This window comes from Bufo gargarizans, chromosome 5 (genome assembly GCF_014858855.1).
Source record: "Bufo gargarizans isolate SCDJY-AF-19 chromosome 5, ASM1485885v1, whole genome shotgun sequence".
Lineage (NCBI taxonomy): Eukaryota > Metazoa > Chordata > Amphibia > Anura > Bufonidae > Bufo > Bufo gargarizans.
Genome location: NC_058084.1, coordinates 61,246,171 through 61,270,554, shown reverse-complemented (window position 1 = coordinate 61,270,554; position 24,384 = coordinate 61,246,171). Strand labels below are relative to the sequence as shown.

Genomic DNA, 24,384 nt, shown 5'->3' with positions numbered 1-24,384 from the left:
TGAAGAAACTTATCAATCTGGTCCTGTCTGTGGTGTGGCGCACCTCCAGGGGCTTCCTCTAAGTTGTACAACGAGGTATAGAATTTGCAGAATTCCTCTGCAATGGCAGGGGTTGCAGTCATTCTATTACCTGTTTTAGTTTTTATCGCACTAATAAAAGTCTTATTCCTCTGGGCCTTCAAAAGAGCCGACACTAGTTTCGAACCCTTGTCTCCATGAGAATAATATTTAAACCTTAACTTTTGTAAAGCTTTAGCAGATTTGACATTGAGTACATCTTTTAACTGAGAACGTAATAAATTCAACTTATTTTGAGCTTCTTCTGACATATTGGACTTATGTTTCCTTTCCAGGTCAGAAATTTGTAATAAGAGTGCTTCTACCTTGTTTGCTCTTAGTTTTTTTACCCTAGTTCCTATACTAATCAGTTCCCCTCTCACAACAGTTTTATGGGCCTCCCACAGTATAGTTTTGGATGTTTCAGGAATGTCATTAAACTTGAAATAGTCTAATATTTTATCATTAATGAGGTCCCTATAAACCGCATCTTCTATAAGCGTGGTGTTGAGCCTCCAAGACCAAGCCTTAGGTGGGATGTCCTGAATCCTAAAACAAAAACTGACAGGTGCATGATCCGAAACAGTAATATTCCCGATCCGAGCACTAGTTACTGATAATAAAGCCGAATTAGATAAAAACAAATAATCCAATCTTTGATAGGATCTATGAACATGGGAGAAATACGTATAATCTTTCTCGCTCGGATGGAGTAACCTCCAAATGTCCGAAATATCCAAATCCGCAAGACTAATTTGAATCCTTCGGATCTGTTTCCTAGGTATAGAAGCCTGTCTGGAAGTTGAATCTTTTGAAAAATCTAAAGCTAGATTGAGATCCCCCCCTACAATGAGAGTCCCTTCGGTAAATGTCTTAAGCTCTTCTAATGTCTGAATCACCCATGATACCTGCTTAACATTAGGGGCATACAAAGCGGCAAGTGTAACCGTGGAATTCAAAATTCTCCCTTTTATGAACAAATATCTGCCCTCAGGGTCTATTCTTTTATCCAGCACAACTAAGGGTATACCACTATTAATCCCTATAGAGACTCCTCTGGCTGCAGACGTATAGGTAGCATGATACCATATGTTAAAGTGTTTGTTCACCATATTGGGTACACGTGTATGTCTGAAGTGTGTTTCTTGTAAAAACGTGATGTCGGCTTTTTCTTTTCTGAGCATGTGATATATCTGGCTGCGTTTTTGCGGCGTGTTCATCCCATTCACATTCAGAGACACTACCGTGACTTTAGCCATAGGTGATTCGGGACCAGTACACATTAAGCCATATCATCCATTCCTGAACTGACCAAAGGGAAAACAAATATTTAACTAAAACTGACAACAGATCCTCATAGTAGATGAGGTAAGCTGTAAACCTACTATCGTAGGCAACAGAAATGACATACATGTGCATGTATGTGGGGGGAGGTAACTTATTGGTGAGAGCCACGATCTCATCCGGAGTACAACCTCCTGGCTTGGGTATAATATTACCTGCCCTATATAAACCGGGTACATGAAGGAAACCATACCAGTGAGTATATATAACTGCGGGTCTATTTCTGGGTTCTTTATCCCCTGTCAGGGTTATACAATTACTATCATTCTCCTAGCCATCACTCAGAACACTCTATATGTGGAGCAAAAACCTTCAACTGTGATGACAGTTTCATCTGGTAATGGCGCTGTAACCCCCGACCCAATATATCATTGTCACAAACCCGCCTATATATAAATCAACAATTAAACACTAAATAATAGTAACATCAAGTCCCTTCATGTAGCCCTAAAAAGTAAAATAAAGGGTTAGGCAAGGGTGTGAACGTCTCACGTGGGGAAACTCAGTCCGCAGAATCTGCTCTCTTCTTAGGGGATTTGAACTTCCCTGCTCGGTTCCATGGAGAGGTAGCCGTTAACTTGGGGAGTTCGTCAGCATCTGCTACTGGCAACCAGGGTGTTATTTCCATTGGTGCGATATCCAAAGCTTCCCAGATCTTTTGCAAATCGTCTGGATGTTTCACCAAAAACTGTTTGCCGTTTATTGTGGTACTGAGTCCGAACGGGAACAGCCATCTCATGGGGTGCTTCCTCGCCCTTAATTCTGCCGTCAACGGTTTCAGAGCTCTCCGTTTAGCAAGAGTGCTTGCGGCTAAGTCCTGAAACAGCAGGATCTTGTTGTTATCGAGAAGAACTTCTTCTTTTTCTCTAGCCGCTTTTAGAACTTCTGCAGTGTCCAGAAAATTAAGTAAAGCGCATATGGTGTCCCTAGGAGGGTCGCCTGCTGGGGGCTTTGGGCGCAAAGCTCTGTGAGCCCTTTCTATTATAATGGCTGCTGCGCGATCCGGTCCCAGCAACATGGCAAAAACGCTACGAACTGTGTCCGTCAGATCTTCAGAAGAGACCGTCTCCGGAATCCCTCTCAGCCGCACATTCTTCCGACGTCCTCTATTTTCTTGGTCCTCAAGATATAGGTAAGCATTATTTACTTGTGTGCGTATCGCTCGCATTTGAGATTGCATACCTTTACTGTGTTGGATGACCACAGCTTGCACTTCCTCTAAGGCCTCAACTCTTTGCCCCACATGGGTCACTTCAGATTTTATATCGGCCAGTTCCTTCATTACAGGAGAGAGGGCCTGCGCCAGAGTGTGCTTCAAAAAAGACCTGGTTATAGGCATCGGGTTCTCCCGGTCTCGAGTTTCGGAATGCGCATATGAACTCGCGCCGTCTGAATCATCTTCCTCATGCGCCGCGTCACTGTAGTCAGCCGGCGCCATTTTGCCGCGCTCGGCCGTGAGGGACATCTTCTTCTGAAAGAATTTGTTCATGTCACCGTGCGACTTCTTTACTCTCGGGGTAGCCTCCGCTTCCTTCCCTCTCTCCTTGCTGGTCTTGCCCATGGTTTGGCAGTGATAAACGCTTCTGTAGCTGATAAGCCAGGAGTTGTGGCGAGGAGCTCAAGGTTCAAGCGTCCTCCACCATGCTCCGTTGGCTCCGCCCCCCCGGCTACCCACGCTTATTGCCTTCTAAAGTACCTGAATACTGATGGAGACCTGAGTCTCCCAAGTCAGTGAGGTTTGTTCTGGAAAATTGCTGTTTCTTCATAAATGGAAGGCATGATGCTAGTGTGAACTAGCTTTAGATACTTGAAAATAAGCAGCCAGAGTCATTAATAGTGGGTGTCAGCTGTATATTAGAGTTGATACTCTGCTTTTGAAGATAACTAAGATGTTTAGCTCCTTTGATGTCACCGTTAATAGCGACCTCTAAGTCGATAGAAAGCATGCCCGTTGTGGAATGCCTACGTATAATTGGTATCTTGATATCATCATGCTATTAAATTTGCTATTTACTTCGCATAGTGAATTCAATATAAAAAGGCAGAATATTGGGGGCAGGGGGGGGGGGGGGGGGTTATCCCCTATCCAAAAAAGCAAAATGTTAATCCAATGTAAGTCCAATGTATCCTAAAACATTACCAATGAAAAAAAAAAACATTTGTTCTGCAGACAACAAGCCTTCATTCATTCCACTGATAGCAAAAAAAAGTTACTGCTCTCATAATATGGAGACACAAAAACAAATTATTATTTTAATGAGTTTTTATTCGTATTGCTGTAAACATAACGACCTACAGAATAATGTTAGCGTTTCTTTTATACGGTTTAATTAATCCTGTAATAAAGAAAGCAAACAAACAAAAAAAAAACAGTATTGTAGAATTGCTGTTTGTTTCCATTCCACAACACCAAATAAATGAATAAATATTTTTCAACACATATTTACCCCAAATTAGTGTAATTAAAAAGTACTCATTCTACAATACAAAACCCCTTTTAAAAAAAAATTGGAGAAAAAAATGAAAACAAAAAATTGCCCAAAATAGCTGTGTTTTTAAAGAGGTTAAATAACTATGCAAGAAAGAAAAAACAACTCTGTATCCATACTAGTATATAGTAGATAAAATTAACAATACAAAAGTAATAGTATAAGAAATAACACATTCAGAGCCGAGAATTGTCTTAGCGCTGCATTTACACTTACATTTTTTTTCCTGTGTTCCCATTTGAGTGATGTGGGTAAAACATTTGTATGCTTTTTTCAATACAAATGTACTGTAGATGAGCAAACATTTGGTCATTCCTCACTGTCCACACTATGGAAAAAAAAAAAGGAGTATCATATCAAAAGTTGCTATCCTACAAAAAGATGTAGATAAAAATTGAAAAGGTGTGGGGGCGGGGGTGGGTGGTGGTATCTATAAGCCCGGTAACCATCCTGTATGTACAGTAAATGAAACGGTTGCTTAATGATGTGGGTATGTGAATGGGCAATAAACTCAATTTTCTCTTAGAAGCAACAACTAAAAGACAGCGTTGTCAGAAAATAAATGAAAATGAAACATAGCACGCTCAGACAAATGACCTATAGATCTCAACAAGAAGCAATGCTGTCATGTCTTACAGTGACATGGGGGGGGGGGTCGTAATCAAGAGACAAGATACAGAGAAGGTGTTGATGAAAAATGCAGAGATGTAAGCAAAGCTGTCATTATTACAGTAGTGGAAGAATATAGAGGAATATAAGACTATAGGAATTTACAGCTATGAGTGCACATATCATAAATCTATAGTTTATGTGTGAAACCTATCTATAAAAATCTGCGGTCGCAAGATAGAGAGTGATAAAACATGATATATTCCTAGTATTTTCATTTAAAATTCTAAACTTGAATGCAGGAAGTAATCATGAATACACTGGTTTAAAGAGGACCTTTCGCTGGTCCTGACATAACAATATTAGTACCTAGCAGTGTAGGCCATGATCAGTAGATGTACCTGCGCAAGTTTTCAGATCGGCTTCTCCGTTGCGTCGCTGTGCCCCTCGTTCTCTTTTGCTAAATAGTAGCATAGGTACAGGGAGGAGGAGAAGGCCGTGTTTCTCAAGAGGCTTCTCCTTTTCCCTGGCTGTGAGCTGCCCAATTGCAGTGGAGAGCGTCCCAGCCAGGGAGAAGGTGAGCTTTTTTTCTCCCTGAGGTTGGGAAGGGACATTCTTAAATGCTATACTGAAAACTCATTCAAACTGCCTAAAAAATGGCCCAGATTTAGTATTCCTATAGATAGAGTAAATTTAGACAGTATGTCTAGACCTGCACCAGATATATCACAATGGCTCAGGTTGGATGATAAAGTTTGTCTGACTCTAAGCCAACTAATGGTGATTTTCCAACAGCATTTTATGCTGGAATTCTGGTGCAAAATGGTTTAGGACTCTCCCCTTTCCATCAAGTCCGAAAAAAGTGTAGAAAACCTATTTGCACCAACTGGTACCAAAATGGTGCCAATTTTTTTCACATTTAGATACTAAATCTGAGCCAATATTTTGGCCTCCTTGCTTTTTTGTGCATTTTATAAACACACCTGAACCGAGTAAATGCACCTAAATCTTCAAAACAAACACAGATACATAGTAGTTTTATTTTTCACTGCAATATTGAAAACTGGGAGAAAAACATTAATAATGCATGCCCCACATAAAGCATAATACCACACGAAAAATGGCATAGATTCATATTTACCCTTTTACACTACAATCATCTGGCCAATACATTTTTGCTCAAAAAAGCCTACAATGGGTTTAGATGGGTAGCTATATTTATACATAGCAAAATAACAAACACAAAAGATTCTACATTCTAATGTCTGCTACTATTACAATACCATCATTTTTCAAGGTTTTTTAAATAATTGGACATAGGCTTAGGCTAGTTTCACACATGGAGCACAACAATCCAGCAAGCTGTTCTGTAGAGAATAGCCTGCCAGAGTTCCAGCATTGACTATAATGGAAACCGGCAGGGATAATGTGGGATTCAGCGGGTAAAAAATTGCTGCACACAATGTTTTTTGCCCTGCCGAATCCTGACATTTATAACTCAGACCGGCTAGATCCCCTCCAATTCTTATTATAGACATTGGGGTCCGGCGGGTAAGCGGCACTATCCGGCTTTGCCAGATCCAGAGAACTCCAGCAGACTGTTCTCTGCCGGAACTGCCCATCCAGATTGCTGTGCCGCATATGTGAAAGTAGCTTCACCCGATAGTCACCTATAGGTGGCACCAGGTAAACAATTTTCTTCTTCCTGAAGGAGGACTACTTGGTGTACCAAGGAAAAGATGAAATAATGTGAAGCCCGAGTCTTTGATACACTTGTTATAAATAGAGGGACATATTTCTTCCTATTGATTTGTAAAACTTCAGAAAAGACCATCAAAAACATAGAAACATTTTACCAGTGCAGTTAAAATTGTGCAAAGTTACTTTGATGATTTTTCTTTTTTTTTTCAAGTAGGATCCAAATGGAAATTTCACAGATATCATCAATAACATATAAGTGGACAGGGCAAGTAATAAAGACACAAATTCAATCTCGTAACCAAGGCAAAAGGGTTGTTTGCCAACTTCCTGCTAAGGCTTAGTCTATATAAAGCTTGTTGACTCTTCACCATAAATTAAAGTCAGGGTGTGTTTATTGTACGGATTCTACATGATAATTCCCCACTCACAGCCACACACCTTTTAGCAAACACACTGCACAACCTAGAATTTCCAAACTGCATTACAGACATATTTATTAAGAATTCTAAATGTTACGTCTTATTTTTCTCTATTACCTTCCCCCAACCATCGAAGACAAAATAACTATTCTGATATATCTTAAAAGAAATGATTGAAACATAAATCGCACTGTTGCATCATGTTTCGTGAATGCTGGGGAAAATCTGCAAAAATTCTTGTGCTAGTTTAACCAGATATGTTTATTCAAGTGATATATTCCCTTCCACAATTGTGAATTGATTCTTTGCAGGCTCCAGTTTATTATGTTCTCAAGTTCATTGATCTCTGCAGTGCTTAAACAAGCGCTTATTGGTTTCCATTTACTGTTTAGTTACATATTTTAGGATAACATTCAAGTCACCTGTGCCCTATTTACTCTGAGTGGAAAACACAGCTCAAAAGGAAAAAAAATAGAATGTCTCTCTCATTCCGCTCTGTCTCTCTCATTCTCTCTTTCTCTTTCTCCCTTTACCTTTACCTCTCTCTCTGTATTTCCCTCTCATTTCTTGATTTTTCTCTGTGTCTTTCTTCTTTTATTTTTTATCTCACCCCCTCATACTTGCTGAGCATTGCATGGTTGCTTTGTCTGGTGTCAGCAAATGGCATGCACCGGTGTCCCTCCACGTGTGATGTCAGATTAAATCCTCTTTCAATAGCAAATTTTCCTACTGGATGCGATGTGTGCAGCAAATGCATATCATCCAGATTGAATCCAGACCCGTTCATTTCAATAGGTCTGTGTGAGGGGGCACATATCTGGCATAACTACTGTGACAGGCAGGGCTGGGACAAGGTCCACCACTAACAGAGGCTAAGCTGCCCAAGTGCACCCCCCCCATTTAGATATGTATGTTTGTTATTAATCATCATTCACCCCAACACACCCAACGCCCCCTCCCCCGTGGTGTTCCTTGTAATTTTACCCCATCCAGAACCCCATCAGACCTCAGATCAGACGGAAAAGAATATTATCTTTACGTTACATTACCCTACTTCGTGAGATTTCCCTACCTCCAAACTTCCGGTCGCACTGCTAATGACGTGAGGAGGCGTTCCTGAGTTTTGACGATCTGTGCATGCGCAAACGGACAGTTTATGGAAAATCTCAGCGGAGTTCAGCTGCACACCGGGACACTGCGCATGCGCCGGCCGGAGTTAGCCACGCTTGCGCACTGGGCTGTAATATTTCCCTAGTGATGCGCAGTGTCCCGGTGTGCAGCTGAACTCCGCTGAGATTTTCTACAAACTGTCCGTTTGCGCATGCGCACATTGTCAAAACTCAGATACGCCTCCTCACGTCATTAGCAGTGTGACTGGAAGTTAGGAGGTAGGGAAATCTCACGAAGTAGAGTAATGTAACGTTACACCAGCAGGCGCGGCAGCAGCAGCGACGTGGTCAGTGGCCTGCGCCCTGAGGCTGGAGCCTCCCCAGCCTCTGTGTCGGCCCGGCCCTAGTGACAGGGCACAATGTGGATATTACTACTGTGTGCTGACACAGAGGGGCAATAATTACTGTGTGAGGGTATTTAGGGGGCATTAATATGGACCACAGGATCTGAACGGTCTCCACCATCTTTGATGCCCTTGATCGCCCCTTCTTTCCTCTGAAGGATCGGGAGGAGCTGACAATTTGGTGTGCCTTCTGCTGTCACACATCACTAAGTATTAATCTTTGCCTATGGCCTATGTTTATTTCTGTATGTGGTTGCGGGGGGGGGGGAGGGGCGGGCTAGGGAAAGGGGGGGGCAGGCCCTCTACTTTCTGTTACCGCCCATGGATGGAACATATCTGTATATAAGTACTGTAAAGAGGGCACATATCTGGGCATAAATACTGTGAGGGGGCACATATCTGGATATAAGTACTGTGAGGGGCACATATCTGGGCATAGCTACTGTGAAGGGGCACATATCTGGATATAACTACTGTGAAGGGGCACATATCTGGGCATAAGTGCTGTGAACGGGGCATAGTGTGCACGTTACTACTATGTGCTGGCCTTGGGAGGAGTTAGAGGCGTGGCCTAGTATGAAAAATATATATAAACATATTGACCCATATTATCAAGATTTTCATTTTATTTTGCACGTATATATTTATGTCTGTATGGGTTTTTGTGGGGGGCCCAGGTACATACTTTGCACAGAGGCCCTCTGCTGTCTGTGTCCGCCCCTGATCCACTGTGTAGTGGCCATGATGCATACTGCATTTCAGCTCCAATTCAAGTGAAGAAAAGTTCACCAATATCTACAGACAATATCATGCACTGTAAATGTTTACTGAAAGTGCTGAACCAAAGACTATAACTGTGTGTTATTTATTTACTTGGATTGTGTTTGTCTATACTTACTGTAGATGAGACCACTTTTTGTTTTAGGTGTTTTCTCACTTCAGAAATGGCATTTATCATGTAAAGAAAGTTAATACACGGCACTTACTAATGTTCTGTGATTTTCCATATTGCCACTTTTGCTGGCTAGACTCATTTTAAGGCATCCTTATAACAGTTCTCACTGACTAAGTGGATGGTTAAAAAAAAAAAAATAATCTTTATTAGAAATGCTTGAATTAAATAGGGCTATTCCTTCTCTTAGTTGCAGAGATAGGCAGATTGTGAGAAATAGTGTGTTGGGGGGAGGGGGTACTGAATAGCTATATTGACTAGAGTTGAGCAAATCATAGCTGATGAAGTCGAATTCAATCCGAATTTTTAAAAAAATTTGATTCGTAACAAATGCAAATTTCCTCAAATTTTTCCTAAAATGGTGGCTAAGATGGTGGCTACACGTGTAAGGACATGGGGCAAGGAACTGTGTGAAGGCGGGATGACCCATAATGCCATGTGTGACGAACTGCGACCGTCGTGGCCACAATATGTCACAGCGCCCCTAGTGGTCAATCTGCAAACAGGCCTCGCAGCCACTTTCAGCACACCGACAGTCTAACTTGAGTCCGTACATTTGATAGGCTGAAAGCGCAGGGAGTGGACCGCCAATTGACCGCCAGTAAGCGTGTGAGCGACCGGACCGGAACCACAAACAGGGTAGTTTAACTGCCACCACCTTGCAATTTATGGGAGCAAGGAACCCACTATCTGGATAACAGAACCGAGTAGCTTTCTCTTCGGAGAGGCTAGGGTAAGTTTTTGCAGTGTTTGAAAACAGGCATATGGCTAGAGAAATGACTTGGAGGTCATTTATTATATATACATATATATATACACACAATACAAATTATCAAGATGTACAGTAATTATTAAACAATAATCAAGGAAAGTATAGTCCAATAAACAAAAAGGGAGAAAATAAAGAAAATACTTATTTTCCGCAGAAAAGATGTCTGTTGGTGAAATAGTCCGTTGCAGGGATAAAGTCCAAGAAAGCCTTTGTCCAGAGTGTTACAATCCAAATATGCCTTCAGCCCACAGGTTCTCTGGCTGAGGCCCTCTTCAGGTGTTGTTAAAAGTGGAGAACTTCTTTAGCAGATTCTAGGTCTTTGTTATAAAGGGTCCCAGAATCAAGGCGGGGAATTGAGAGTCCGCCTGCTAGGGCCGGCTGTATTTCTGAGATGAATGCCAGTTCTGAAATATGGTATGTGCCATATCTCGGGATGTCTCCGCTGTACATAAGTAACGAGCACAGATTCACATTCCCCACACAATATGGAGTCCAGGGCTACCAAATATGACTATTATACCTGGTTCTATGATGGGGTAACACCATAACTTTACCGGGGCATCTCCTAGAGTTATGTTTGTCATATGTAAATGTCCAGTGAATTCTGAGTGACACGATGATGTAATTTTTACGTCCGTAAGATGCATGGTCTCTCTTAAAAAGGTAAAAATCATATCTCAGATTCATGTTTCAATCTGGGAACCTTGGTGCCGGTTTGTCTGACTCAAGCTATCTTACAAGCCCCAAATGGCTCACCCCCAGGTGTAGTCTTCACACCTAGCTGTGATATCTCTGCAGAAAGGGAAGCTCTTTTGTGTAGGGCAAACCTAAGGAAGTCGGCTGTAATTGCGTTATCTGCTGGGCATCTATTGACTGACTTGAACAAAAGGACTATTTTGTTCTCTGGGTACACAGAAGGAGACGCTCTGAGTAATCAGATTGTAGGTTCTGGGGCCTATGGAAATAAATACTGTTTAATAGATCCATTGATCAATAAGGGATAGGGATATTGATAATATTGGGAGGACGGTTCAGTATTCTCATGGATCATCTGTGACACCATGCATTCAGCCAATCAGCAGCCAGCCCTGTGATGTCACAGCCCTATAAATACGGCGGCCATCTTGGATTAGGACATTTTTCAGGGTTCGGAGTGCAGGGACAGACATGAGAAGGCGCTAGAGACAACAATAGGAAAAACCTCATTGTGACAAAAAAAAAATGAAAAAACTATTTATAAGTGCAGGGAAAGGATAGGGAGGAATTATTTCACAGCATCTTAGTGCAGGGAGAGACGTCACAAGGCGCTAGGGACAATGATAGAAAAGCGATTTACAAGTGCAGGAAAAGATTATTTGGGGATCCAAATAGCCATTATACAACTCTGTTATTCCAGCAATTTGTTCTTGGGGTGCAAGTGCTATGTTAAAAAGCCTTCAGTGGCTTATATCTGTGGAAAAAGAAAAATATATACACAGTTCACTTCTGCAGCTATATGCGTTGAAAGCGTTTAGTGGTGTATTTTATTAGAAAAATAAAAATATATACGCAGTTCACTGTCACAGTTCTTTGCGGTAAAAAGCATTTAGTGACGTATTTCAGTACTAAAGGAAAACTATATACGCAGTTCACTGTTGCAGTTATTTGCGGTAAAAGCATTTAGTGGCCTATTTCAGTACAAAAAGAAAAATATATTCTCAGTTCACTTCGCAGTTATATGTGGTGAAAGCTTTTAGTGGCCTATTTCAGTACAGAAAGAAAAATTTATACGCAGTCCACTGTTGCGGTTATTTGTGGTGAAAGTGTTTAGTGGCCTCTTTCAGTACAGAAAGAAAAATACAGTACAGACCAAAAGTTTGGACACACCTTCTCATTCAAAAAGTTTTCTTTATTTTTATGACTATGAAAATTGTAGATTCACACTGAAGGCATCAAAACTATGAATTAACACATGTGGAAAGTATGAAACAACTGAAAATATGTCATATTCTAGGTTCTTCAAAGTAGCCACCTTTTGCTTTGATTACTGCTTTGATGAGCTTCAAGACGTAGTCACCTGAAATGGTCTTCCAACAGTCTTGAAGGAGTTCCCAGAGATGCTTAGCACTTGTTGGCCCTTTTGCCGTCACTCTGCGGTCCAGCTCACCCCAAACCATCTCGATTGGGTTCAGGTCCGGTGACTGTGGAGGCCAGGTCATCTGGCGCAGCACCCCATCACTCTCCTTCATGGTCAAATAGCCCTTACACAGCCTGGAGGTGTGTTTGGGGTCATTGTCCTGTTGAAAAATAATTGATGGTCCAACTAAACGCAAACCGCATGGAATAGCATGCCGCTGCAAGATGCTGTGGTAGCCATGCTGGTTCAGTATGCCTTCAATTTTGAATAAATCCCCAACAGTGTCACCAGCAAAGCACCCCCACACCATCACACCTCCTCCTCCATGCTTCATGGTGGGAACCAGGCATGTAGAGTTCATCCGTTCACCTTTTCTGCATCGCTCACAGACACGGTGGTTGGAACCAAAGATCTCAAATTTGGACTCATTGATATTCTACCATGAAGGCCTTATTCACACAGTCTCCTCTTAACAGTTGTTCTAGAGATGTGTCTGCTGCTAGAACTCTGTGTGGCATTGACCTGGTCTCTAATCTGAGCTCCTGTTAACCTGCGATTTCTCAGGCTGGTGACTCGGATGAACTTATCCTCCGCAGCAGAGTTGATTCTTGGTCCTCCTTTCCTGGGGCGGTCCACATGTGAGCCAGTTTCTTTGTAGCGCTTGATGGTTTTTGTGACTGCACTTGGGGACACTTTCAAAGTTTTCCCAATTTTTCGGACCGACTGACCTTCATTTCTTAAAGTAATGATGGACACTAGTTTTTCTTTACTTAGCTGCTTTTTTTCTTGCCATAATACAAATTCTAACAGTCTATTCAGTATGACTATCAGCTGTGTATCCACCTGACTTCTCCACAACGCAACTGATGGTCCCAACCCCATTTATAAGGCAAGAAATCCCACTTATTAAACCTGACAGGGCACACCTGTGAAGTGAAAACCATTTCAGGTGACTACCTCTTGAAGCTCATCAAGAGAATGCCAAGAGTGTGCAAAGCAGTAATCAAAGAAAAGGTGGCTACTTTGAAGAACCTAGAATATGACATATTTTCAGTTGTTTCACACTTTTTTGTTATGTATATAATTCCACATGTGTTAATTCATAGTTTTGATGCCTTCAGTGTGACTCTACAATTTTCATAGTCATGAAAATAAAGAAAATTCTTTGAATGAGAAGGTGTGTCCAAACTTTTGGTCTGTACTGTATATACGCACTTCACTGTTGCAGTTATTTGTACAGCATACATGTTAGTGGAAATAACTTGTCACATAATAACAAAGCTATTATTAGGTTAGGATATCAAAATAGGAAAATAATTTATATACGTCACTGGTGAAAGCATTTAGTGGCCTATTCTTAGTACAAAAAGAAAAATATATTCTCAGTTCACTTCTGCAGTTATATGTGCTGAAAGAGTTTAGTGGCCTATTTCAGTACAAAAAGAAAAATATATACGCACTTCACTGTTGGTTATTTGTGGTGTGTCGGGCGATAATAATTCAATTAAGAATTCTTAATTATGGTCATAAAATAATTAACCATGAAAAAATAAAATTTATATAATTTGTCATAAATTATTGAAATCATGACCTGGCTGAGTTGTAGACAAACTAATCGATACAATTCACCTCTGAGTCCGACTATTTCCTCAGATAAGTTCTTTTGACGTGAGATGATGTTAATGATTATAAAAATATGCTGATTTATTGGTTACAAGTTTGTAAACATAAATAAGTAAATAAACACAATGATAAATGCAAATGAATATATTCAGCGTTTATATAAAGCAATACAAGCTTAACAATACATGTGAGTGGAAATAACTTGTCACATTATAACAAAGCTATTTTTAGGTTAGGATATCAAAATAGGAAAATAATTTCTATACATCACTGGTGAAAGTGTTTAGTGACCTACTTCAGTACAAAAAGAAAAATATATTCTCAGTTCCCTTCTGCAGTTATATGTGTTGAAAGAGTTTAGTGGCCTATTTCAGTACAGAAAGAAAAATATATACGCACTTCACTGTTGCAGTTATTTGTGGTGAACAGGCGAATCAAATTTTTAAAAAGTTCGCTCAACTCTAATATTAACCCACTCAACATCAGTAATGGTCCCTTGGGAGGGGATATGCGATCCGAAATCAGCAATAGGCCCAGATATCAGCCCACTATGTGTGTGGACCCAATTCCCATAAATTATGTTTAATGTGCACCACAGACTAACGACCCAGGACAGGATGAGGCTACTTTCACACCTGCGTTAGTTGCGGATCCGTCTTGTATCTGCACAGACGGATCTGCACCTATAATGCAAACGCTTGTATCTGTTCAGAATGGATCTGTTTGCATTACCATGAACAAAAAAAATGTGAGGCTATATTGAGTCAGTGAAAAAGGATCCGTCCCCATTGACTTACATTGTAAGTCAGGACGGATCCGTTTGGCTCTGCATCGTCAGGCGGACATCAAAGCGTTGCAGGCAGCAATTTGGTGTCCGCCTGCAGAGCGGAATGGAGGCTGAACGGAGGCAAACTGATGCATTCTGAACGGATCCTTATCCATTCAGAATGCATTGGGGCTAAACTGATCCGTTCTGGGCAGCTTGTGAGAACCCTGAAATGGATCTCACAAGCGGAACCAGAAACGCCAGTGTGAAAGTAGCCTAAGGTGTACCTGTATAAATTCACCTGGATGACCAGGGTGCACCATATAGTTACATATACCACCCAGGATACTAAGATGTGTTCCTATTGACTGGCACAACTAGTCTAATGTAGACTGTACCCTAATCTTCATCTATGGACCTTTTCTCATGTCCAATTGGTTGGTACAATTACTGCTTAGCGGCATGTAACTGAAGCACAAACTACCACCAGATAATACCTAACTAAGCTATCTCAGCCAGCTCAACACGTCTCTGTGTCCCATATATGTTTGACACTTCATCAGGAGCATAGGCGTAAGGTCTGAAAAGCGGTAGTCTAATTCTGACTGGGAGCCAGCGGTAGATGCTGCACGTGTGTTGTGCAGCGTGGTCGGCACTAGGAAAAGGTCCATGGGTGAAGGTCCATAGGTGAAGATTAGGGTACAATCTACATTAGACTATATGGTGCGCCCTGGTCATCCAGGTGAATTTATACAGGTACACCTTATCCTGTCCTGGGTCATCAGTTTGTGGTACACATTAAACATAATTTGTGGGAATTGGGTCCACAAACATAGTAGGCTGAAATCTGGGGGCTATTGCTGATTTCAGATGGCATACCCGCCTCTGATGTTGAGTGGGTCAATATAGCTATCCAGTACCCCCCAACACACTATTTCGCACAATCTGCCTATCTCTGCAACTAAGAGAAGGAATAGTCCTATTTTATTCAAGCATTTCTAATAAAGATTTAGTTTTGTTTTAACCGTCCACTTAGTTTTAGTTTTGGCACAGTATACTTAACCACTTCTTTGTCCTTCTGTGAGATCCTTATAACAGGTAGAAGGAAGGTCAGAGCATCATGTAGATTAAACATTTTTGCAAGTAGCATTTTTATTAGGCAAGAAAGTAGTTAATAGTTTGGGAGCATGATATAGTCTATGACTAATCATAAACTGCATGAAACACTGTGATAGATCTGGTGAAACTTCTCTGGTCTTATAAATGGTCTACAGCAAGTAATAAAATAGGGCCCTTATCACAAAATCATTTCTGCTGACTCTTGACATCTTCCATAAACCTCCTGGACCTCACTATTAAGGGTGCATTCAGATCACCGTTTAGCTTTCTGTTGTTCTGATCAGTCAGAAGAAGAGAGAGAGAGAGAAAAAACAGGATCCTGTAAAAAAACGGATGCTGTTGCATCAGTTAGGGCTTGTTCACACGACTGTTGCCCCTCCGTGCCAGTGCTGTGGACCGCAAATTGCAGTCCGCAATGCATGGGCACCGGCCGTGGGGCTGCCACATGCAGATCGCGACCCCATTCACTTGAATGGGGTCCGCGATCCGTCTGTTCCGCAAAAATATTGACCAAGTTCTATCTTTTTGCGGTGCGGAGGCACGGAACGGAACCCACGGAAGCACTCCGTAGTGCTTCCGTAGGGATCCGTTCCGTGGTTCCGTTCCTCTGCATCTCTGGATTTGCGGACCCACTCAAGTGAATGGGTCCGCATCCGTGATGCGGAATGCACAGGGTCGATGCCCCGTGTATTGCGGACCTGTCGTACGTGGGCCGCAATACGGCAGCGGAGGGGCAACGGTCGTGTGAATAAGCCCTTATGCATAGTATTGCATAGGATCCATTTTTTTTACAGGATCCAGTAAAAAAATGGATTCTGTTGCATCAGTTGTCCTCCGTTTGAGCCATTTCCGTCTGAGATCCGTTTTTTTAGATGGAAACAAAAGTACTGCATGCAGTTTTTTCCCATGTAAAAAACGGATCTCTGACAGAAATGGCTCAAACAGATGACAACTGATGCAACAGGATCCGTTTTTTAACTGGATCCTGTTTTTCTTTTTTCTTCTTCTTCTGACAGATCAGAAGAACGGAAAGCTAAACGGTGATGTGAATGCACCCTAAGGCCTCTTTCACACGGGCGTGAGTTTTTTTGCCCGGATAAGAGCCGGGTGCGTTGCGGGAAAATGAGCGATTTTTTCTGTGCAGGTGCAAAACATTGTCATGCGTTGCACTCGCGTGAGAAAAATCGCGCATGTTTGGTACCCAAACCCGAACTTCTTCATAGAAGTTCGGGCTTGGGATTGATGTTCTGAAGACTGTATTATTTTCCCTTATAACATGGTTATAAGGGAAAATAATAGCATTCTGAATACAGAATGCATAGTAAACCAGCGCTAGAGGGGTTAAAAAAAATAAAAAAAAATTTAACTCACCTTAGTCCACTTGCTCGCGAAGCCCGGCATCTCCTTGTGTCTCCGCTGCTGATGAACAGGACCTGGGGTGAGCTGCTCCATTAAATACAGGTTAAGGACCTTCGATGACGTCACTCCGGTCATCACATGGTACGTCACATGATCTTTTACCATGGTGATTCACCATGGTAAAAGACCATGTGATGACCGGAGTGACGTCATCGAAGGTCCTTAAGCTCTATTTAATGGAGCAGCTCACCCCAGGTCCTGTTCATCAGCAGCGGAGACACAAGGAGATGCCAGCTTCGCGAGCAAGTGGACTAAGGTGAGTTAAATTATTTTTAAATTTTTTTTTAACCCCTCTAGCGCTGGTTTACTATGCATTCTGTATTCAGAATGCTATTATTTTCCCTTATAACCATGTTATAAGGAAAAATAATAATGATCGGGTCTCCATCCCGATGGTCTCCTAGCAACCATGCGTGCAAATCGCACGGCATCCGTACTTGCTTGCGGATGCCATCCGATTTTCACACACCCCATTCACTTCTATGGGGCTTGCGTCACGTCAAAATCGGAAAATATAGAGCATGCTGCGATTTCAACTGAACGCGTTAAAAACATCGCTCATGTGCACAGCCCCATAGAAATGAATGGGTCAGGATTTAGTGCGGGTGCCATACGTTCGCCGCACGGATCGCACCCGCACGGAAAACTCGCCCGTGTGAAAGGGGCCTAAGGGTACTTTCACACTAGCGTTATTCTTTTCCGGTATTGAGTTCCATCCTAGGGGCTCAATACCGGAAAAGAACTGATCAGTTTAATTCTAATGCATTCTGAATGGAGAGCAATCCGTTCAGTATGCATCAGGATGCATCCGTTCAGTCCCTCTTACGGTATTTGGCCGGACAATTGCTAAAATGCCAGATCCGGCATTAATTTACATTAAAATGTATTAGTTCCAGATCCAGCATTAATTTACATTAAAATGTATTAGTTCCAGATCCGGCATTAAAATTGCCGCATTGACGAATCCGGTCTTCTGGTCTGCGCAGACCTTTACAAATGTGAGAATAATAAGTACCGGATCCGTTTTTCCGGATGACACTGGAGAGATGGATCCAGTATTTCAATGCATTTGTCAGACGGATCCGCATCTGGATCCGTCTACAAATGATATCCGTTTGTATACGGATTTCCAGATGGGCAGGCAGTTCCGGCGACAGAACTGCCTGCCGGATCCTCACAACGCAAGTGTGAAAGTACCCTAAGTTATAAACCCCTACATTGCTCCCTTCCTTTTCTCTTTCCTCTCAAGCAAAAATTTGAAAACCTGTGATTTTTCAACTGAAAATCTATACTTATCCTCTGTATATCTACTGGTGAAAAGTTCATTTATTTCAGTAATGCAACTTAAAAGGTGAAACTAACATATGAGACTCATTACATGCAAAGTGAGATATTTCAAGCCTTTATTTGGTATAATTTGGATGATTATGAGCTTATGAAACCCAAAAGTCACAATTTTGAGGTCCCCAATTTTTATGGATTAATTAGCTGACTAGAGTGTGACACTTTGAGCCTAGAATATTGAACCTTTTCAAAAAATTCTAATTTTAAGCTGCATTAATGCAATTCCTTTTAATTAGCATAAGGCCTCATGCACACGACCGTTTATTGGGTCCGCATCCGAGCCGCCATAAAAAAATATAACATATTCTATTCTTGTCCGCACTTTGCGGACAAGAATAGGCATTATATTGATGGCCGCCCGTTCCGGACCGCAAAAAACGGCACGGTCGTGTGCATGAGGCCTTACAGTTGTTTTCCGTGGTCTTCCGGGTCTTTTGGTGCATTTGAGCTCACCGGTGCATTTCTTATTTTTAAGAATGTTCCAAACAGTTGTTTTGGCCATGCCTAATGTTTTTGCTATCTCTCTGATGGGTTTGTTTTGTTTTTTCAGCCTAATGATGGCTTGCTTCACTGATAGTGACAGCTCTTTGGATCTCATCTTGAGAGTTGACAGCAACAGATTCCAAATTCAAATAGCACACTTGAAATTAACTCTGGACATTTTATCTGCTCATTGTAATTGGGATAATGAGGGAATAACACACACCTGGCCATGGAACAGCTGAGAAGCCAATTGTCCCATTACGTTTGGTCCATTTACAAGTGGGAGGCACATATGCAAACTGCTGTAATTCCTACACCGTTCACCTGATTTGGATGTAAATACCAAATATCAAATTAAAGCTGACAGTCTGCAGTTAAAACACATCTTGTTCGTTTCATTTCAAATCCATTGTGGTGGTGTATAGAGCCAAAAATGTTAGAATTGTGTCGATGTCCCAATATTTATGGACCTGACTGTATGTATTGAGCTTGCACATAGCACTTTTATGTACTGAGCTTGCACGTAGCACTTTTATGTACTGAGCTTGCACATAGCACTTTTATGTACTGAGCTTGCACGTAGCACTTTTATGTACTGAGCTTGCACGTAGCACTTTTCTGTACTGAGCTTGCACGTAGCACTTTGTATATTCAGTTTATATGTGACATCTGCATGTACTCAGCTTACACACAATACTCTTCGTCCAATCTTTGCTAGCACCTTACAAGTATATCACTACGAATACTGCTATATCCCAACAAAGGACAATCTACATATTCAGGAACATCATCCATCTATGATCATATAGCATACTTCACTAAATACTTTTAAGACATTTCAACTTTTATTAACATAGAAGATCTTTCCTGTTTTTGTGCAAACAATAAATATAATTTTATTACAACTAAAGATACTCATCTTTTTCATTTTTACACCACATGTGAGTGTGCCATCACATCTCTATATACCTAATAAATGAGAAATACTGTATGTGAAATTTCATTTTTCTTTAAAGATGAAAATCTCCTTCAGTAGTTACTGTATAGTATTGTTTCCTCATGGCTGACCTCTGGCCTGAATGCAGACATTGCTGTGCTGCCACCAATGTATCTTCATTGTCAAATTGTGTCACAATTCTACTGATTCATCACACAGTCAAACTCAAGGAACCACCTGGAAACCCACATACATCCCTAGATATTCTTAGGAAACATTCTAAAATTCTAAGATTGGCTAAAACAAATCATGAAAAAATAAGACATACTTACAATAATTATAACTAGAGATGAGTAAAGTTTCGAAATATTAATTTTGCCAGCTTCACCAAAGTTTGATTAGAAATTCTATTCCTTACAAATTAATTTGTTACAAATTGCTATAAACCAGGTACACCCAGGCCACTCTGTCTAATCATATTCTTCCCACTTGGTGGCCCAAATCTCAGTTGGTAGCCGGACTTTTTTAAAGAGCAGACACCCGGCAGTAATGCCGGTCACAGATTTTGAACCCTTCAGGTGCCGTGGTCATCTGGGTCTGCTCCAGCTCCCCCCGACCTGGATCAGGGTGGTAGTCGTAGAGTGTGTGCAGCAGCCATTGTCCTCTTGTGTGATTGTACCAGAGATGGTACAAAGCATTCAGGCAGGAAAACCTTCCTCAATACAATAAAATTTAGGGATCCACAACAGGGATAACCATAATCCCTGCATAAGGTCAGGGATCCCTCCCTACTATGAACGTAGGGATATTTTGCTTTTACAATTATTAGGGTTCAGACAAGATGGCAGAACATGGTGGATGTATCAAACATGGCTTCTGCATTATTACAGCAACACTGTCCCTAGCGCATGAGTGTTTGCCACGTCTCTCCCTATGCTCAGCTCACAGGACAATGGCAGAGACTGTGCGGGATGAGGCTTTGTGGATTTGCATTTCCTGGCTCCTTACTTTTACCTTTTAACACGTGCAGCCTCCATTTTTTTAAAACCTGATTAGTTACCATAAAGCGCAAGGAAATTCGGCTTTGCTTAGAATCAAAGTTTTCCTAAACTTCAAACTGAATTCCGCTTTGAATGCTTTGCTTCGCTCAAAACTAATTATAATTATGCACAACAACCCATAATTGCTTAGGTAATATATGGCAGCACATATCACAAATATTTGCGTTGGAAAGCCCTTTAGTGTCAGAAAGAACCCATGAAAATAAACAGTTACTTTGCTGGGTTTTTCAATGATCATCTGCAATCTGTGAGGAAACCTGACAATAAGGTTTTGATCTTCCTATAGTGCCACCACTGGGCAATTGAAGTATTACATGATGCCTTATACTATATACAGTATGGACATGCCAGGTCCTCCTCTAGGAGAGATGTTCTTTGACAGCAACTTAGGCTACTTTCATACTGGCAGCAGCACGGTCCGGCAGGCTGTTCCGGCGGGCCAGAGGTCCAGCCGCAGCATGGCAAAATGCAGAGAGGCAGCCGGCCAAAAACTACAGCTTGCTGCATTTTTTGTCCGGCCACCTCTCGACTTGTTAGTCGTGCTGCGGCCGGACCTCCGGCCTGCCCCCATTATAGTGAGTGGGGCTGGAGCGGACTTCCGGTGGCACGGTGGGCTAGCGTTAGCACGGATCCGACAGGCTGTTCCGGCGGTGAACCCTGCTGCCGCAAGTGTGAAAGTAGCCTTACTCTTACAAAGAGACAGCTGAAACATGAACAGTTGCTTTTACTGTAGGAATGCAGGAGATATTAGCTATACTATTCTAATGTATTCTAATATCATCTTTTTTAGATATGCAGCAATATAAAAGCTGAGTGGGGCATGAGCATGACACCTAAGGACCTGCTGGATATACTGAATGCCGGAGCCAGGTAAATTGTCCTTTGGGACTATTTCTCTCAATGCCCTCTATTATTATATTACTATTGAAGTATTCTTAAAAAATTGCACTTCACAAAAAAGGGGTTTGGGGTTATCTCAAATTCTAATTATCTTGAAAGTGTCTGGATGCTGAAATCTGATATCAACTGAAATCACCTAGTTGTGGGCAGACATGAGAATGGCGAATTAATGAGTGCCTAGTCAAATTATGTTTCTGGTGGCTCTCCATTGTTGCTCTTGAGCAGATGTGAACAGCAGGAAACATCTGTATGCCCTAATAGTCCAGAGATTGTTAAGTTGGGAAAACCTCCTAAAAAATGGTGTAAAACTGATGGCAGTTATAAAGTTCAATTTAGGGTACATCTACATGGAATGGGTATGCTGCAGACAGGGCAAATCTTATAATAATGTACTAACAACACAGTTACATTCTGTCGATTCCAGCCCTCCCTCACAGATTTACACCCTATAAAGCTCCTCACACAATTCTTCACCCTCATGGCCCCAGAATACACCACATGCCCCCTCCCTTCACAGCAATGAGTTCCCCTCACTCACGGCATCTGAGAGTGTTAAAACCAGAAGAGTGGGATTTCTCTTCAGGCGCATTTTCCCCCCAGCAGAGATTGGGGAAAGCAACATGTTTTATAAATAAGCCGCAGCCTGTACTAGGCTTTCTGTTGTAACAGATTTTTTTTTTTTTTACAAGGCAGATTTGTGTTTTTTTCATCATTTTAACTCCCAAGGAAATTTAATAAAAAGTGATCAAGTCATACGCACCCCAAAATGGTATTGTCAAAAACGACAAATCATTCTGCAAAAAATGAGCCCCCACATATATCCGTAGACATAACTATAAAAAATTTATGAGGGTCATAATATCGCGATCAAAAGAAAAAAAATATTTTTTACGAAGTGAGTCCTGATGAGGCTTAGCTTACTGCAGTGAGCGGGTCTATCGATGTCCTGACCGGGGGTGCTCTTAGGGTTGCCACATGTCCCAACAAAAAATACTGATTACACAAGTTAAAAAGGTTGATATAGGTTAACATGGGTGTTATTTAGTCATATTTTATGTTTTGCTCCTTTTTTTTTTTTTTTTATAAAATCTAAGTTTTCACAGTTGGGTACACCCCATGTATTTAGCCTTTATTTTTAAAAATGTTTGTGTGGGGATTTGAACGCACAACCATCTACATTAAAGGCAAGAACCTTAACCACTGGGCTATATCTAAATCATTGCTGAAAAACCTCATAGAAGTTTTTCATGTATTAAAAACCTCATAGAAGTTTCTCTAGAAGTCAGCAATGACTTAGCACTGAGCTCTATAGCCTAGTGGTTAAGGTTCTTGCCTTTAATGTAGATGGTTGTGAGTTCAAATCCCCACACAAACATTTCAAAAATAGTCTAAATTAGACTTGTATACGCAGGGTTTCACTAAGCATCGTGATCATGCTTGGGAACTTGGGAATACCCCACTCTGGAGTTCCTTTCTGTTGAAAGATCTGTGGGGACTGAAGCAGGGGGCCCCTTAGAGGAATCAATTCTACAGAAAACAAATATGCTCCAAATGGGCTGAAAATATTAATATAACTCTCTGAGGTCACTCACACACTTTTTCTCTTTCTCTCCTCTATCTCCCTAAGCTCTTGAATGCAATGACAGCAATAGCAAATAATGTCAGATTGACACTAACATACAGTATATACAGTAGTTTAAAAACACTCGGCACTGTCATGTGTTATGCTTTTTCATATTAGAAAGCTTCCAAAAATGATCCCATATCAGGGACAGATGGTGTTTAAACACACACAGTGTTATGGGAAATAAACAGTGGATTGTTGGGACCAAGCATCCAAAAATCATGCTTTAATGAGGGCAGATCCCTGCCCCTGTTTATACACACATACACATGTTAATGTCAGAAGTAAGTATTAAAAAATTATGCCGTAACCAGAGCAGAACACCTGCTTATACTTCTACACGTATCAGAAAAAAAAGTAACTTGTGCTGCACAAACATCTAAAAGTTATCCTTTAACTGGGGCAGAATGTCTGCTCTTATTTATACACACAAGTATTATTTGTCAGAAGAAACAGAGGCTTGTTCTAAACAAGCCTGGAAAATTCTACCTTTTATTTGGAAGCAGTACAATGTGGATGTGGAAAGGGTAGGGTAATAGTGGCATGTGGCTGCAGGATGGAACAGAAAAGTTCCATTTGTGTGTGGCTGTTTAGAGATAGTAGTAGTAGTGATGGCTGTGTAGCGGTAAGGCCTCATGCACACGACAGTTTATTTTCACGGTCCGCAAAAACAGGGTCCGTAGGTCCGTGATCCGTGACCGTTTTTTCGTCCGTGGGTCTTCCTTGATTTTTGGAGGATCCACGGACATGAAAAAAAAGTCGTTTTGGTGTCCGCCTGGCCATGCGGAGCCAAACGGATCCGTCCTGAATTACAATGCAAGTCAATGGGGACGGATCCGTTTGATGTTGACACAATATGGTGCCATTTCAAACGGATCCGTCCCCATTGACTTTCAATGTAAAGTCTGGAGTTCTTTTATACCATCGGATTGGAGTTTTCTCCAATCCGATGGTATATTTTAACTTGAAGCGTCCCCATCACCATGGGAACGCCTCTATGTTAGAATATACTGTCGGATATGAGCTACTTCGTGAAACTCAGATTCGACAGTATATTCTAACACAGAGGCGTTCCCATGGTGATGGGGACGCTTCTAGTTAGAATACACTACAAACTTTGTACAAGACTGCCCCCT

At 41.4% G+C, this 24,384-nt stretch overlaps 1 protein-coding gene across 2 annotated transcripts in view; it reads left to right on the top strand.

Annotated features, from left to right (window-relative positions):
• HNF4G (hepatocyte nuclear factor 4 gamma) overlaps positions 1-24,384 on the top strand; it is a 166,834-nt gene that overhangs the window by 29,704 nt on the left and 112,746 nt on the right. The window contains exon 2 of one of the 2 annotated variants that reach the window (XM_044293879.1): positions 21,515-21,594. The exons of the other annotated variant lie outside the window; for it this stretch is intronic. Within the exon in view, the coding sequence (XP_044149814.1) occupies positions 21,582-21,594 (13 nt within the window). The 5' untranslated portion in view covers positions 21,515-21,581. The remainder of the gene's footprint in view (positions 1-21,514; positions 21,595-24,384) is intronic. 2 annotated transcript variants of the gene reach the window in all.